This window comes from Orcinus orca, chromosome 10 (genome assembly GCF_937001465.1).
Source record: "Orcinus orca chromosome 10, mOrcOrc1.1, whole genome shotgun sequence".
Lineage (NCBI taxonomy): Eukaryota > Metazoa > Chordata > Mammalia > Artiodactyla > Delphinidae > Orcinus > Orcinus orca.
This window is the reverse complement of record NC_064568.1, coordinates 11,587,404-11,602,431: the sequence shown is the minus strand read 5'-3', so window position 1 is coordinate 11,602,431 and position 15,028 is coordinate 11,587,404. Positions and strand designations below refer to the sequence as shown.

Genomic DNA, 15,028 nt, shown 5'->3' with positions numbered 1-15,028 from the left:
TCAGGAGTGGAATTGTGGGTCATATGGTTACTTTGTTTAACCTTTTGAGGAAACGCCAGACTGTCTTGAAGGCACTATTGTATGTCCCCACCTGCAGTGTATTAAAGGTTCTCATTTCTCCATATGGCCTTCGTTCATGAAAGATATTTTTGTTGAGTGTAGAATTTTACATAGACAGTTATTTCTTTTTGTACTTGAAGGCGTTCATCCATTGTTGTCTTGCACGTGTTACTTTCTGATGTGAATTCAGTGGGTTTTTTTGTTCCCTGCATATAGCGTCTCTTTTTTTCCCTAGCTACTGTAAACTTTTTTCCTTTTCTTTCTGGTTTACGTTAACCTACTTATGATGTGTCTTGATGCATGTGTGAGTGTGTGTATGTGTATTTATCCTACTTTGAAACCACTGAGTTTCTCAAAATGTGTGGGTATGTATCAAAATGGGAACATTTGGGGGTCCCTGTTACGTATTTCTCTAGCCCCCACCACCCACATGGACATACTGGGTCATTCGATATTGTCTGACAGGCTGCATTTTCCTGATTCTTGCCTGTCCGCTGCATTATGACAATATGCTCAATGTTGTGATGCTCCTTTGTTGGCTCTCTGGATCTGCTGCCTTCCTTTAAAGAGTATTGAATTTTGTTTGGCCAGACAAAGAAAGTTACTTGTAGATCACTTTGACCCTTTGGAGGTTTGTTTTAAAGCGTCATTAGGTCAAGTGTACTGTAGCATTTTTTTAGGGCTAGACTAGCCCAGCTACTAAGGTGTGAGCCTTTTGATGTCGATACTGAATGCCCCAGGTGTTCAACCAGCCTCTCCTCTGGCTTGTTAGAATCAGAACACCTTCTAGTGCTGTGTGAACTCCTGGATCGTTGAGCTTACGACTACCCTCTCGTTTTTTATTTGGCCTTGTGGGGTCTTGCCTTACACATATGCCGCTTGGTATTTAGCCGAAGACTAAAGGAGGCCCCTGTGCAGATTTCTGGAAATTGTTTTCTGGGGAGCTCTGTATTCTGCCCTGACAAATTCCAGTCACCTCAGCCTCCTTAAGTTCTGACATATCTCCTCACCTCAGTGAGACTGGTCTCCTTTGCTTGAATGCCTCTTCTCGATGCCACTGTCCAGAGAGGGGACCTCCCAGCAGAAAGCTGGAGCAGTCGTGGAGATCACCCTGTTTCCCTGTCCTCAGAGATGACAGTTGTGCGCTCCCTGTCATCCAGCATCTGAACCCAGTTGTTTTGTATATCTTATATCTCAGTATATCTTATATCTCAGTATATCTTATATCTCAGTTTTCTCGTTGTCTATGGCATGTTCACGTATTGTGTGAGGTGCCTATTTATGGCAGCAACTCCCAGTGCCAGTTATTCCATCATGAGCAGAAGCTACGGTTACATTTATTTGTAGGCTGAATTGGCCCAGGCACTGTGAGTGTCCAGTTTCAAAGCTCAGGCGTGTGGATGTATTATAGTGCATGAGCGCATGGATAAATTGCTACAGTTTTCCATGAGATTCTTTTTTTGTTGCTTGTTTTGCCTTTTGTGGATGAAGTCCAGGATTTTAACTTCTTCCTTATGATTAAGGCAAATAATCGGAAAACCACTGAACTTTGTCTTACAACCGTTTCATGTTAATTAGGGGACTCTTTTTTCTTTGGAGAAACATTGCTTAACAATACATATGATACTTGTTACGCGTTTGTTGGAAGATAATGATTTTTTTCAGCTTAAATATGGCTCCTGCACTATGACTTCTGGGTGGTGTCTCAGATTCAGCGCCGCCCTCATTTGGATTGACATTTCTTCCACTCCTGTTGCAGGTGGTCCAGCATGACCCGTGTCGGGGTGGAGCAGGATATTGGAACAGCCTCTTCCGTTTCAAGCATCTTGCTACAGGGCATTACTTAGCAGCAGAGGTAAGTGGCAGCCCCATAGTTTTTCTCTTTCAAGGATGATGTACTGCTCTTTCCTCACTTACCTATAGCCATTGAGTAGTTAGGGGCTGAGGGTAATGCTCCATTACCTAGCTTTTCCTTCTGCTTTTCTGTTTCCTTCCACCTCATTTCCCTGCTTATAGACAAGAAGAGGCAAAAATCGTGAACACATTTTAGTATTTGACAGGGATTCTGATCAAGCTATGGGGACAAGGTCAGTTAGAAAATAATGCTGTGGTGGGAATGTAATGTCCATCCTGGTGACTTTATTTAATAATACTGTGTTGTATACATTTGACTCTGAACGACGCGGGTTTGAACTCTGAACGGGTCCAGTTACCTGTGGATGTTTTTCAGTAGTAAACACTGCAGTGCTACGCGGTCTGTGGCTGGTTGAATCCGAGAATGCAGAACTGCAGATGGGGAGCCGCAGGTTTGGAGGGCTAGCTATAAATTATACACGTGTTAACTCCCGCATCGTTCAAGGGTCAGCTGTATTTGACAGTGGCTAAGAGAATCGAGCTTAAAAAACATAATGCTAATCAGGGTTTTAGGATGATCTTTCCATTTTGCTCTTGTTTACTGCTCTCACCGCATCTTATTTACCAATCCTGATCCTAACACGAATGACCAAGACTTGGCCGCAGTGAAACATGGTACGTAAAGCTGGCAGCATTAAAGCCCATAAAGAATTACGTCATTTTATACAGCCTGGTTACTCAGAGCTTTAGCGGAATAGACAGTGTCTTTTACTTACAGGAAAGTAAAAATATCAAGGCAATGTATTTTAAATGACCGTGAAGGGTTTTTGAGGAAAGGCAAGACTCAACACTGAAGGACGGGAGGAATTTCCCTTTTAGTTTTTGTATTAAATTAAGGAGCCGTGTTACTGTGTGACAGATGTTGAGTTTTACTCTGATCTGCTGGAAGATGTACGATGCATATTCATACCAGATTCTAGCCGTACATCAAGGGACACCTCCTGTCATCTGGTATCACTGGTGAGACTGCTCAGAGATTTTCAAGGTGATGCCTGGGTGTCAGTGTTGCTTCTGCAGCTGACCCCAAGGAAGGCGGAATCTAAATGTTCCAACCCCCCCGGGATGCCTGACACTTGTATGAACTGATGGTTTTGAAATATTGAAGAGCCGAAGATTAAGACTAAGTTGAAATTTGAAATGGAGCCATAGGAAATGATGGACCCAGCCCACCAGGTGTGAGAAACGTTGATTACATGGTTTGCCAAAGATCAATGGCGGTTGCATTATCTGTTATGTCCTGGGGCGAATGCAGTTCTTGCTGGAAGGCAGACATTTTTTTTTTTATTTCTAACTAGAAATAAGCAGGATTATCTATCACTGGGTACTGATCTTTTATTTATTTCAGGCTTTTAACTGTTGCTTTGCTAGTGGATTCTTTGTGTTCCTCTGTCTACATTTGAGAGCCATCTATTGGTGACTGGTAGATTGTTCCATGTGTGTTGTACTCATGTGACGTGTGTTGTGATTGTGGCATGCTGGTTTCGTGAACAGAGGGAAGGGAGAAGTTCTTAGCTGTCCAAAGATATTCGCAGGCCTTGAAGTCTCCTGCTAGTGGGGCCAAGTCCTTGAGAAAGCAATGGATGTTTTAATTTCCTAATGATTCTTTTTCATCAGGTAGACCCTGACTTTGAGGAAGAATGCCTGGAGTTTCAGCCCTCAGTAAGTATGGACAAGAGCCTTCTTGTCTTCGTCTGGTAGGGTGAGGACATGTGATCTGGAACCCCATGTACGAAACTGCCCCTGTGGTCACTGAGTGCTGGGGAAGGGGAGAGCTTACGCTGCCTTAACAGAGGATCTTGTTCTGTGCTTCCCTGGAGGGCAGTCATATCCCCTTGTGTCCTGGTTGGTCCAAGAGACTGTTGGTCATGATGCTCTTTCTGTGTGCTTAGTCAAGGGGTCTCCATCTCTAAGTTGCAGAAGTTCATGGTATCTCTTGGAATACTGCTAGGTTGGAGACGGCGATGGTTCCTGTAGAAGCCAGCCTTTTACATGCCAATGTCTCATTGCTGTTGACCTGAATCTGTGACTCACTCGGATGTCTTCAAGGAATGAGTGTATAAGGTGGACACTGTCATTTAGAGTGTGGAGGTAGCACATGAGGCATGACTGCTGATTAGACACTCAGTTGTCTAACCATCTGTCCTTCCTGCAAAGTCAGAAATAGACCTTATTGTGTGGTTTGGAATTTTAATGCCAGCTGGATCCTTCTTGGGAAGCCATATTGCCAATTAATGCTGACAGGGAGGCACTTGGGTTGGGGGTTCAGGTGTCCACAGTTACGGGTTGAAGAGGGAAGTGGTTGTGTTACAGGGAAGTGATGGGTGTAAGTCATGCAGTTCTCTTGTGGAGTGCTTCATTCTGGTGTAGGATTAACAAAACAAAGACCCAAACGGTTGCTGCTCTGTTTGACGTTGTGTGTCCATGTGAACATCTTGATGGTGAATATGCTAGGTGGTAGTGAGGGTGTTATTTTTGTAAAATTTTGAAAAAATTGGACATTAACATAGGTACATTAATGAAGGGAGTTGGGGTGGAGATGATACAGAATGTAATTGTCAGCGAAAGTGCTGTGAATTCTGCAGCAGCCATGAACCTTCTAATTAGGTTTGGGCAGAATGTTAGCTTTGGAAGAAACGCAGAGTTCTAGCTGAGGGTGTCCCACCATTAGTTAGTTGCTGGACTTGCTGGGGGACTAAGGCTCCTTTCAGAGGTGACTTTGAAGGAGAACCATGGCTTCTTTCAGGGAGAGCTGATGTCCGAGTGAACCTTGAACTCTGTGTGGAACGGGACTGCTGTCCTGGCCTGTTCACGTGCGAGGAAAAGACAGGCACGTGCAGTGCAGGGGGAAGGACACAGTGATTAAAAGTAGGGCGAGAGAGAGACAGACTTGGGTTTAAACAGCGGACCCACCGCTTATGAGCTGTGTGACTCTGGACAGGTTACTTGCCCTCTCTGAGACTGAATTCCCTCATCTGTAGTTGTGGACAATGGGTTGGTTGTAAGGACGAAGTGAGATGTTGTGCAAATGAAGTGCCTAGCCCATAGTAAACGCTTAATAAATGGCATTTTTGTAAGGTGCAAAGGATGATTACCATTTTCAGTGCCTTTGCATCCACCGTTCCTCTGGGCTGCACAGCAGTTGCACGAAGGGATTGGGACAGGTCTCTCCATCTTTGTTTGACGGGTGAAGAAGCAGAGCGTGGTCCTCACTGGCCACAGGCCTCAGGGTCGCTGGGAGTGCAGTCATCTTTCTACTCTTCCGTGCTTCTGCGTGCCAGGGCAGTGCCATGTGCCAGTGGGTCTGGCTGCAGATCTGGGCCGCGTTGCTCTCGCTACTTGGGGTGTTGCTTGGGTGGCGGTCCTCGCGTGGAGGAGGGGTGTGTGTGGTGGGGGGGCTCACCCCGCACCCTCAAGGCCAGCAGTGCAGCTCCTGCCTCTGGGAGGAAGGTGTCAGCGTTGGGAGGGTCCTGCACCCTTCACCGTCTTCTCGGTTGGGAGCCTCGGGAGTGTGGGAGAGGAAGCCTCTCTTTCTGCTCTGCTTCCTGGTCGCGTATTTCCTGAGACTGGCACCCAGTGCCTGTGGCTTTGCCTGGGACCCCATTCGGCTTTGTCGCTCTCCTCTTGCTCAATTCAGCAGCCCCCTTGAGCCACGGGCTCGACGCCACAGGGACAGAAAGAACAACCCGAGGCTGGCTGTTGTCTGACGGCCTTCTGCACGTGTGCCTTTCCTCCCACTAGATGGCAAGCGCCGACTGCACTCGGGAGGATGAGGGCGCCTTGCTCAGTCACAGTCCAGATGCCGTGGACTCAGTGCAGTTGGCATTTTTCTTCGGATGTGTGGCAGGTCTGAAATTTAACTGCCAGTCTGTAGCTGAGCCCCGTGTCTCACACCAGAACCGGGGCAGGGTTTATTTTGAAAGTGGTGTGTGCAACCCTTTACAGGTAACAGTGGTTAGAAGAGGACACGTTCTGTTCAGAGTGCTTTCTCCCGAGCTGAGCTCTTGGAGCTGTCCTGAACCTCTCCAGTGGAGTCTTACGTTAGTGTAGGTGGAATGACAAACGGGGGTTTGTTTAGCCAGAGGTACAGGGTGTGAGAAGGAGGGAGTGTGAGGGGGGAGACAGAGGTTTGGGGTATCAGAAGAACTGTTTGCATTTTCTTTTCTTTCTTCCGTCGCTCCGCTCCCTCCCTTCCTTCCTTTTTTTTTTTTTAGACAAAGACTGGGGCTGCTGATGAGCTGAAAAAGCAAGCTGTTACCTACAGTCCTAGAACTCAGGCCCCGTGGAATGAAATTGTCTTAACGCTCTCTCCTTTGCCTGTTAGGTTTGCTTTTCTTTCCTCCATTGCATTTGGAAAGGAAGCAGGGCCTCAGCCTAAGCAAAGCAAGATAGAGACAAGGGAAATGTGATTTTCCTAGTACATACAGGTGGATATTGTCATCTTGAAAGGATGTTAAACATGAGAAATGATCCCGTCTAGAGTCACACGGCGGAGAGCCACCTCGTGAGCCCGTCAGAGCAGGCGCTAGGCTCGGCATGCAGCTTCCGTCTTCTTAGGCAGATGGCCTTTGGAGACTAGATGTGTTTTTACAGTTTCTTGGGAAAGCTTTCATCCTTGTTCTTCAGCCTTCACTGTCAGAGATTTTCTTCAGTCTCAGCCAAATCCCTCACGTAGCAGGAGGGGCCCCTTTTCCCCTGAATTGTCCTCAGCAATTGATTAATTGGGAACATTTTTTCAGGGCTAGTCGGACTTCTCAAATATTTTTCTTGGCCACATGGGGATAGCTGCTTACAAACACTTGGATTCAGGTTTATTTCATTGCATTGTTTTTTTCTCCTGGGAAGTAGCTGTATCATATTCTTGCTAGACAGTTTCACTGTAGGTTAACACAACCGCCCATAACAAAATCCACAGGCGAAGTTTCTCACACTGCTTTTCCTCTCTCCCGACCGCTGCACCGGGATGTACCGCCAGTAGCACTCTGCCCATGGAGAGCTAGTAATGCAACCCCACGTTGCTTAAGCATTTTTATTGCAACACCAGGAGGTAGAGTGTAAACATTCTTGGTGTGGGTGGCCAACTATCATCTTTGATGACTGCTCTGAAACAGTGGTGCTTCTCCTGCCAGCTACTGACGCTCACTATTGTTTCTTCCCTGTTCCTGTGGACTGTGCAGTGATTGTAGTGAGGGAAGGCCGTGGCATGTGCAATCCTTGACGTGATGACTTTTCCTCCTCAGCTGGACTCTGATCAGGATGCCTCCCGGAGCAGGTTGCGAAACGCCCAAGAAAAGATGGTGTACTCCCTGGTCTCTGTGCCCGAAGGCAATGACATCTCCTCCATCTTTGAGCTAGATCCCACCACCCTCCGTGGAGGCGATAGCCTTGTCCCAAGGTATGAGTCCAAAACAGCTTATCTCAAGTGAGTCAGGGTGGTATATGCGGCCTGGCTGGGGTTCCTGGCATCCAAAACATCATTGTCGTTCTTGAAGCTCTTGTACAGGATTTGGTAAAGGATTTGTTCTGGTTGCCCATTGAAATGACATCTGATTTTTCTTTTTTCCATGGCTTATCAGTTGTAAGTTCTCAGTAGTCAGTGGTTAGCTAAGACGTGCTATGTTTAGGTGAGCAAACCAAATGTTAAGCTTAAGTAGCTCAATATTTCTAGTTTCCTTTACTCTCTCCCTCCTTTCCAAATCTGAGAGATCTCCTGGTCAATTGAATAAACAATTGAAAAGAAATTCTAGAAAATGGAACATTTGAAATTCACTCAGTGCATAGTAAGTTTTATTAAAGGTATTGAGAAATCAGACCAGTCTTCTTTGGTTATTTTATTAAATTTGACTTTTAGTTTTGTTGCATAAAAAAGCATTTGCATTTACTAGACCGTAAATGGAACAAAAGCTCACTCTTAAAATCAACAGGGACTTCCCCTGGCGGTCCAGTGGTTAAGACTTCACCTTCCAGTGCAGGGGGTGCAGGATCCATCCCTGGTTGGGGAGCTAAGATCCTACATGCCTCAGAGCCAAAAACCCAAAACATAAAACAGAAGCAATATTGTAACAAATTCAATAAAGACTTCCAAAATGGTCCACATTAAAAAAAAAATCTTGAAAAAACAAAAAATCAACAAAAGTATTAATAGTGGCTAACACTTGTTGAGTGCTGACTACATGCCATCTATAATGCTAAATACTCATGTTACATAATTTCACCGTCACCAAAACCCCTGTGAGATAGGTATTATCATTTGACCTTTCCTAGAGGTAAAGAAATGAGGCTCAGAGAATTTAAACAACTTAAACAACTTATCACAAGTCATCGAGCACCGTTGCAGAGCCAGATAGGGCTGTTCTTGCAATTCTGACTCTTGGACACAGCCTTGGGTAGTGGAAGTCTCACTGGCACTGGGAGGTTTTACACAGGGCCCCTCTCTCTGAGGATTCCTTTGTGTTTCATTGTTCCTGTATATCATTGCTGTTTACCTGCTCAGCCAGAGCTGGGCTGTGAAAGTGGTAACTGCAGCTTGGGTGCTGTTACAACCGGAGGAGAACACAGAAGTGTCTGTGTAACACAAAAGACTATGTTCTTAAATATTGTATTATAGGAAACATTAAAGGAATTGTAAAGAAGGTAATGGCTATGGAGAGGTTCGTATCCAAGTGTCTAGCATCCACTAGACACTTAGGTGCTTAATAAAATTAGACGGCAGAGAAGGGAATGATTAACGCTAACAAAAATGCCAAAACATGAAATTAAAAAAAAAAGAATTAGAGGAGAACCTTCTCTTGTGCTGGATACTCGTCCTATCCCTCTCAGAGTGATAAACAGAAGGCAGCGTCCACAAGAAGAGAACCTTACAAGGAGGCTGTTCATTGCCATTCAGCACAATGATCGCTGCTTCTTACCCTCTGCTGGGTCATTAACCCCTTGAGAATCTGGGAAAAGCTGGAGATGTTCTTCTATTAAATCCTAAGTATGGGCACAGCTTCGCGTACTCCAAGTTTGTCCTGATGTAGATTGCTTTTTTAAAAAAAATGATATATTGAGATATAATTCATGTATCGTACAATTCACCTACTGGAAGTGCTCAATTCATTGGTTTTTAGTAGATTAGCAGAGTTGGGCAACCATCAGCACAATCGATTTTAGAACAATTTCATCACCCCAAGAAGGAGCACCGTACCCATTGGCAGTCGCTCTCATTTCCCCAGGCTCCACCCTCAGCCTTAGGCTAATCTGCATTTTGTCTCTATTGATCTGACTGTTCCGGACATTTCGTGTAAATGGAATGGCTTTTTGTGACTGGCTTCTTTCACTTAGCATTGTTTGTAAGATTCACCCGTTTTGTAGCATGTATTCTTTATTTCATTTTATTCCTGAATAAGATTCCACTGTATGGTTATGTCCCATTTTATTTATTCACTTATTAGTTGATGGCCATTTGGGTTATTTGCCTTTTTCTGGCTTTTCTGTGAACATTTGTGTACACATTTTTGTGTGGATATATATTTTCATTTCTCATGGGTCTATACCTAGGAGTGGAATTAGTGGGTTATGTGGTATAACTGTATGTCTAACATTTGAGGAACTGCCAGTTTTACATTTATAGTTTTATATTCCCACCAGCTGTATATGAGAGTTCTGATTTCTCTCCAATGCTTGTTTATCTTTTTTACATTTGAGCCATCCTAGTAACTGTGCAGTGGTATCTCATTGTAGTTTTGACTTGAATCTCTCTGGTGGCTAACGATGATGATCTTATGTGTTTATTGGTCATTTGTATATCAGTTGTGGAGACACATCTTTTCAGATCCTTTGCCCGTTATTTTTTGGCCACTTAAAAAAAGGGTTATGTGTCTTATTATTGAGTATTAAATGTTCTTTATTACGAACTCCTTATCAGTTATGATTTGCAAGTATTTTCTCCCATTCTGTGGATTTCTGCACTTTCTTGGTGGTGTCTTGTGAACCACCAAGTTTTTCTGTGGATTTCTGCACTTTCTTGGTGGTGTCTTGTGAACCACCAAGTTTTTAACTTTGTTGAAGTCCAGTTTATCTATTTTTGCTTTTGGCCGCTTATGCTTTTGCTTTATAAGAAACGGTTGCCTAATCCAAGGTCACAAAGATTGATGCTAATGTTTTCTTCTGAGAGTTTTAGTAGTTTGTGCTCTTTTCACTTAGATCTTTGATCGATTTTGAGGTCATTTTTAAACATATGGTTTGAAGTAGGGTAGATTGCTTTTGTAAAGCGTCCTTTCTCACTGACTACCTAGATAGGCATAGGGACTATAGAATCCAATTGAGTTTTGGTTTAAGTACTTTTCCCTGTGTTGTGTCCTCTATTCTGGAAGCTCTTTAATGGATTTTGTTTTTAGGCTCCCAGAAGACAAGGGAATGGCGTTAGTTTTATTTGCTAAGTTTTTTGTTTGTAAGGGTTAGCAAAGAACAGAACCATGTGATGTAAAATATCTGTCAGAAGATATTTCATGGCATTCCCTTGGTGAAGAGGAATGAGGTGCCAGTTGGCCATATTCCCCAGTGGGTTGGAAATCCCCATGATCCCGTGGGGAGGGGAAGTTTGAATTCCTAGGTCAGCTTGCCAAACAGCTTTGGTTGGCTGTAGAGCCCTGCTTCTGTATCCCCTTGATTCATTACTGTTTCTCTGTTGGAAAACATTCTTTGTGGGCAGTTGTCCATAGACAGACTGATTGTAAACTCATAAGCAAGGGAAGCCTTGTATTCACCCTGGAGAAAGTGTCTGGCGTGGTTTACCAATGTGTTTATTATTAGTTATGATCTTGGACTTGGTCTTAGCTCTCTAAATTTTTATCTGTTCTTGCCCTTGGCCACCAACCTCAGAGCCAGAAGTGAAAAGGGCCTCTTATTCATTGATTCAGTGGAGTCATAAAAATTTTAGGAGGAGTACACACATTTCCCTCCATCTTAGAGTTGTGCTAAATTTTGCTTCTTTGAAGATCAGAAGGTCTGGCGGTAGATACATGAAAGTACCTGAAATGTTACCAGCAAAGAACTTTTTTGTAATAGTCGTTGGTTGAAAGAATGCTTTCAAGACAAACTGAAAGGGATAGTGACAAGTCCTGGATATAATAAGCAAGATAGTAAAATTGCAATTTATGCAAATTAGATGCAATAAATGAACATTGGGAGAGCATCCAGCTTTGTGGCTCTTTTGCAGTTGTCCTGATATCATGACTCTTGAGCTAAGGGTTGGGAATGAGACTTCAGATGAATAGACAGAATGCCCTTGGTATTTTAAATGAACTTTGACATAGAACTCTGTAGAATGTAGTCAATCAGCCAAGTAAAAGTTAAGCTCCAAGCTTTCAGTTATACTTTGAAAAGAAGAAAATGAATCCAAGTTCCTCAGAAGAAAAAATGCAAATCTCTGTCAAATGTCTTGTTCATGTTGTTTAATTTATGTTCGTGCTATTCAGAGTAAATACCACGTGTAATTTTCAAGACAATTAAAATGAAGGAAGTTAGAGGATCTACTGAAGAGACGTGCCTGGTTTAATGTGCCCTCCCCCGTGCCCCTTTCCCATGAACTTGGGATGCTGTTGTTTTGAATTCCTCTTAATGCAAATGACTTCCATGCTGTCCTTTCTGCTCTGGTCCCACCAGTGTTTAAAGTTCCAGCTCAAGTCTTCTGTAACAAAAATATTCCATGCCTCCCTGAAGCCTCCTTAATCTCCTCCTCTAAAAGTACTTACCTTGACTGTCTCCCATCTTAAAGCCTTTCTAATGTATGTCTCCTGTTACTTTTGCTTGGCGTGCGTTCATTTCATCTCACTAATGCGATGCGAGATTCCTTAAGAGCAAGTATTATGTCACTACTTCTTTAAAAGAAAAGCAAATTTGAAAAACATTGTAAAATGATTCATGCTCATCATAAAAAGAAACAACAACAAAAATATTTTAAAATCTCACGGAGAACAAAGAGACAAGTAAAAAATTACATAAAATCTAACCATTCGGAGGTAACTACGACAAACATTTTGGTTTTCTGTAGTTTCAGACACGTCTCTGGGCACACAGATAACCTGTGTATAATTTATCATAAATGAATCATAAGCTATTTTTAACATTTTTTCCACTGAACAATATGTCCTGTACATACTTCCAAGTGAATAAATATCGATTTAATCATTTTGAAGAACTCTGTACTCTTCTGTCTTACATACTATAATTAACTAGCCCATTACTGAGACATTGGGTTGTTTGCAAGATTTTAACTATTATAAATAATGCTTTGTTGAACATCTTTCTGCCTCATTTTGCACCTGTGCTGTCATCTCTTGAGAAATATAAAAATGAGATTGCTAGATGAGAAGGTAGATACATTTTACATGTTATACGAAGTGTCAGACTCTCTTCCAGAGTTTAACCTGTTGACACTCTTACCATGAGTGTGTAGAACTCATTTCTCTAAGCTCTGTAAGCTCTCTAAGCTCTACGTGCTGGGTTGTATCAGTTTCCAGGATCTTTGGGATATGATACAATAAAATGATATATTGTTTTAATTTGTATAAGTTGAGGAAGTTGAATATGTACTTGGATGTTTATTGGTCATTTCTGTTTCTTTATTAAATTACTGGTTTGCGTACGTGTTCCATCTTCATTTCCAATATTCATGATGTTTGTCTTACGGATTTTTAAGATCTCTCTATATATGTGGATTAATACCCTTTTATACTATATATTAATCTTTTATTTTCCCAGGTTGTCATTTTTCTTTCAGTTTTGTTCATGATGGTTTTTAAACTTTTTTCTACTTTTGCTGTATGGAAATGTAAAATTTAAACTATGTAATAAGATGTATCCATCTTTTGCTTCTGAAATTTGGAAATCTTGTATTTTGTTATGTGCTTCAAAAGGCTTTCCCTCTCACAAGATTATTAAATTTTTACTCACATTTTCTTCCAGGCATTTTATGGTTTTATTTTTTGCTATATTGATCCATATGAAAATTTCAATTACTGCTTTATCTCTCATGATCAGCACTAGTAGGTCCTCAGTAAATACTTTTTGTTACTCTGTCTCATGTTCGGTTTGTTCGGAGATAGTCATTCACAGTGTATAATTTTATACACGCATACCTCAGAAATACTGTGGGTTCAGTTCCAGACTATCGCAATAAAGCGAATATCACAATAAAGCAAGTCACACAAATCTGGGGGTTTCACAGTGCATATGAAAGTCACGTTTACAGTACACTGTTATCTGTTAAGTGTGCAATGGCATTATGTCTTAAAAAACAATGTACATGTTTCATTTAAAAATACTTTATTGCCAAAATGGAATCTGTAGACTTGCATGATGAACAAACCTTTGATTTGTTAAAAAAACAGTGTTAAGGGCAGTAGAGCCAAACATGATAGAATGAGGTGTGGCTGCATTTAGAAATACAGCACGAGACAATCACCTTAGAGTGGTTTCTGAATGGTTTGCCACTGTAGATCTGTCAAAGTGTATCTTGGACCAGAACCGTTTGCTCTTAAGTTTATGCTGTCCACTGTGTGTAGCGGAAAACCATTTTGGTATCCTTTTTCGATTCTTATAGGATGTATTCTAGGCCAGTGGCTCTAGAGAGCCTAAATAACCCTGTCCCTAAAATCCTTTTTCCTTTTTTTTTCTTTTCCTTTAGAAACTCCTATGTCCGGCTCAGACACCTGTGTACTAATACCTGGGTTCACAGCACAAATATCCCCATTGACAAGGAAGAAGAAAAACCTGTGATGCTAAAAGTAAGTCCCCTAACTTGGCTGCCTCCCTCGGTCTCATGCTCCCGATAAAAGGGCTCCTTTGAGGGCAGATGGAGGCGTATGGAGGTCTGAAGTTGTTGCTTCGGCAGGAGCGTGGTGGTGGACAAACTTGAATGTGATGAAAGAATTCTTTCCAAGGGACCTGGCTGAAGCAAGCCCAGGGCTTTTGAAATAACTAGAACCTTTTATTTTATTCCCTAGCTTCTGCCCTAAAGGTTGAGCAATTGTCTGGATTTCATATCTGTCTGAAAGCTGATTTTGGCTGGGGGAATGTTTGCTTGTGCCTTGACATACATCGCATACCTAGTTGATTTCCCCCAATCTTTATTATTCCTTTATTTCTCTTTGTATTTAAATGTGTACTTTTATTTCTTGAAAGCCCTTCCAACCTCTTTAATTTCTCTCCCTGAAGCCCACCTCTCCTTTCTCACCTTGTTCAGGATCATAGAGCATAAATACACAGACATAGGGTTTTTCTTTTTAAAAAATGGAATTATACTCTCACATAATAGTTTTTGGTGATGGGGAAGATTATTGGAATTTTTTCCTCTACTTTAATGAACATTTTCAGGTATATAGAAGAGCTAAAAGATCGGTGCAGTGTCTACCCTTATAATACTCTCAGAAACAAGAATTACCATTTTGTACATTTGATTTTTTCCGTATGTATTTATAAGTGTGTTTTTAAATTACAAAAGTCTCAGATGCTTCCTGTAACAAATGAAGCTATAAAATCATAGTACTGCCCCATTTCCTGCCTTACTTTTCTCCACAGTACCAACCTCTAGAGGTAACAGCTGTTGATGATTTGGGGTACATCTTTCCAGGTGTTTTTCTATGTCCATTTATTTGAACCACAAGAGAGCTCTAGGCTTTTTGGATTGCCCCATGTCCCATAAATACAGTGTTTGATTAACGTCTTACCCTCTCAGTCTAAGAGGCTGTTCCACAAAGACCATCTTGCTTTTCAGATTGGAACCTCTCCCGTGAAGGAGGACAAAGAAGCATTTGCCATAGTTCCAGTCTCTCCTGCTGAGGTTCGGGACCTGGACTTTGCCAACGATGCCAGCAAGGTGCTGGGCTCCATAGCTGGGAAGCTGGAGAAGGGCACCATCACCCAGAATGAAAGAAGGTGAAGGCTCCTTGCCAGAACCAGACGTTCTCATCTTCACCCCCTGTGGGTTTTTGAAATCCCTTGTGGAGAGAGAGGGTGCTTGGAAGAGCTCTGTGTGAGAGCAGCAGGCCTTAGCATTTGTGGGTGGCTTCAACTT

The 15,028-nt window shown here is 42.4% G+C and overlaps 1 protein-coding gene across 11 annotated transcripts in view; it reads left to right on the top strand.

The window, feature by feature from the left end:
* The window catches only part of ITPR1 (inositol 1,4,5-trisphosphate receptor type 1), a 320,128-nt gene that overhangs the window by 134,814 nt on the left and 170,286 nt on the right, over positions 1–15,028 (top strand). For 8 of the 11 annotated variants that reach the window (XM_033437203.2, XM_033437207.2, XM_049693588.1 and 5 more), the window contains 5 exons: positions 1,820–1,915; positions 3,589–3,633; positions 7,212–7,366; positions 13,640–13,739; positions 14,729–14,889. In XM_033437203.2, the coding sequence (XP_033293094.1) occupies positions 1,820–1,915; positions 3,589–3,633; positions 7,212–7,366; positions 13,640–13,739; positions 14,729–14,889 (557 nt within the window). The remainder of the gene's footprint in view (positions 1–1,819; positions 1,916–3,588; positions 3,634–7,211; positions 7,367–13,639; positions 13,740–14,728; positions 14,890–15,028) is intronic. The other 3 variants (XM_049693591.1, XM_033437205.2, XM_049693590.1) reach the window with 1 other exon arrangement.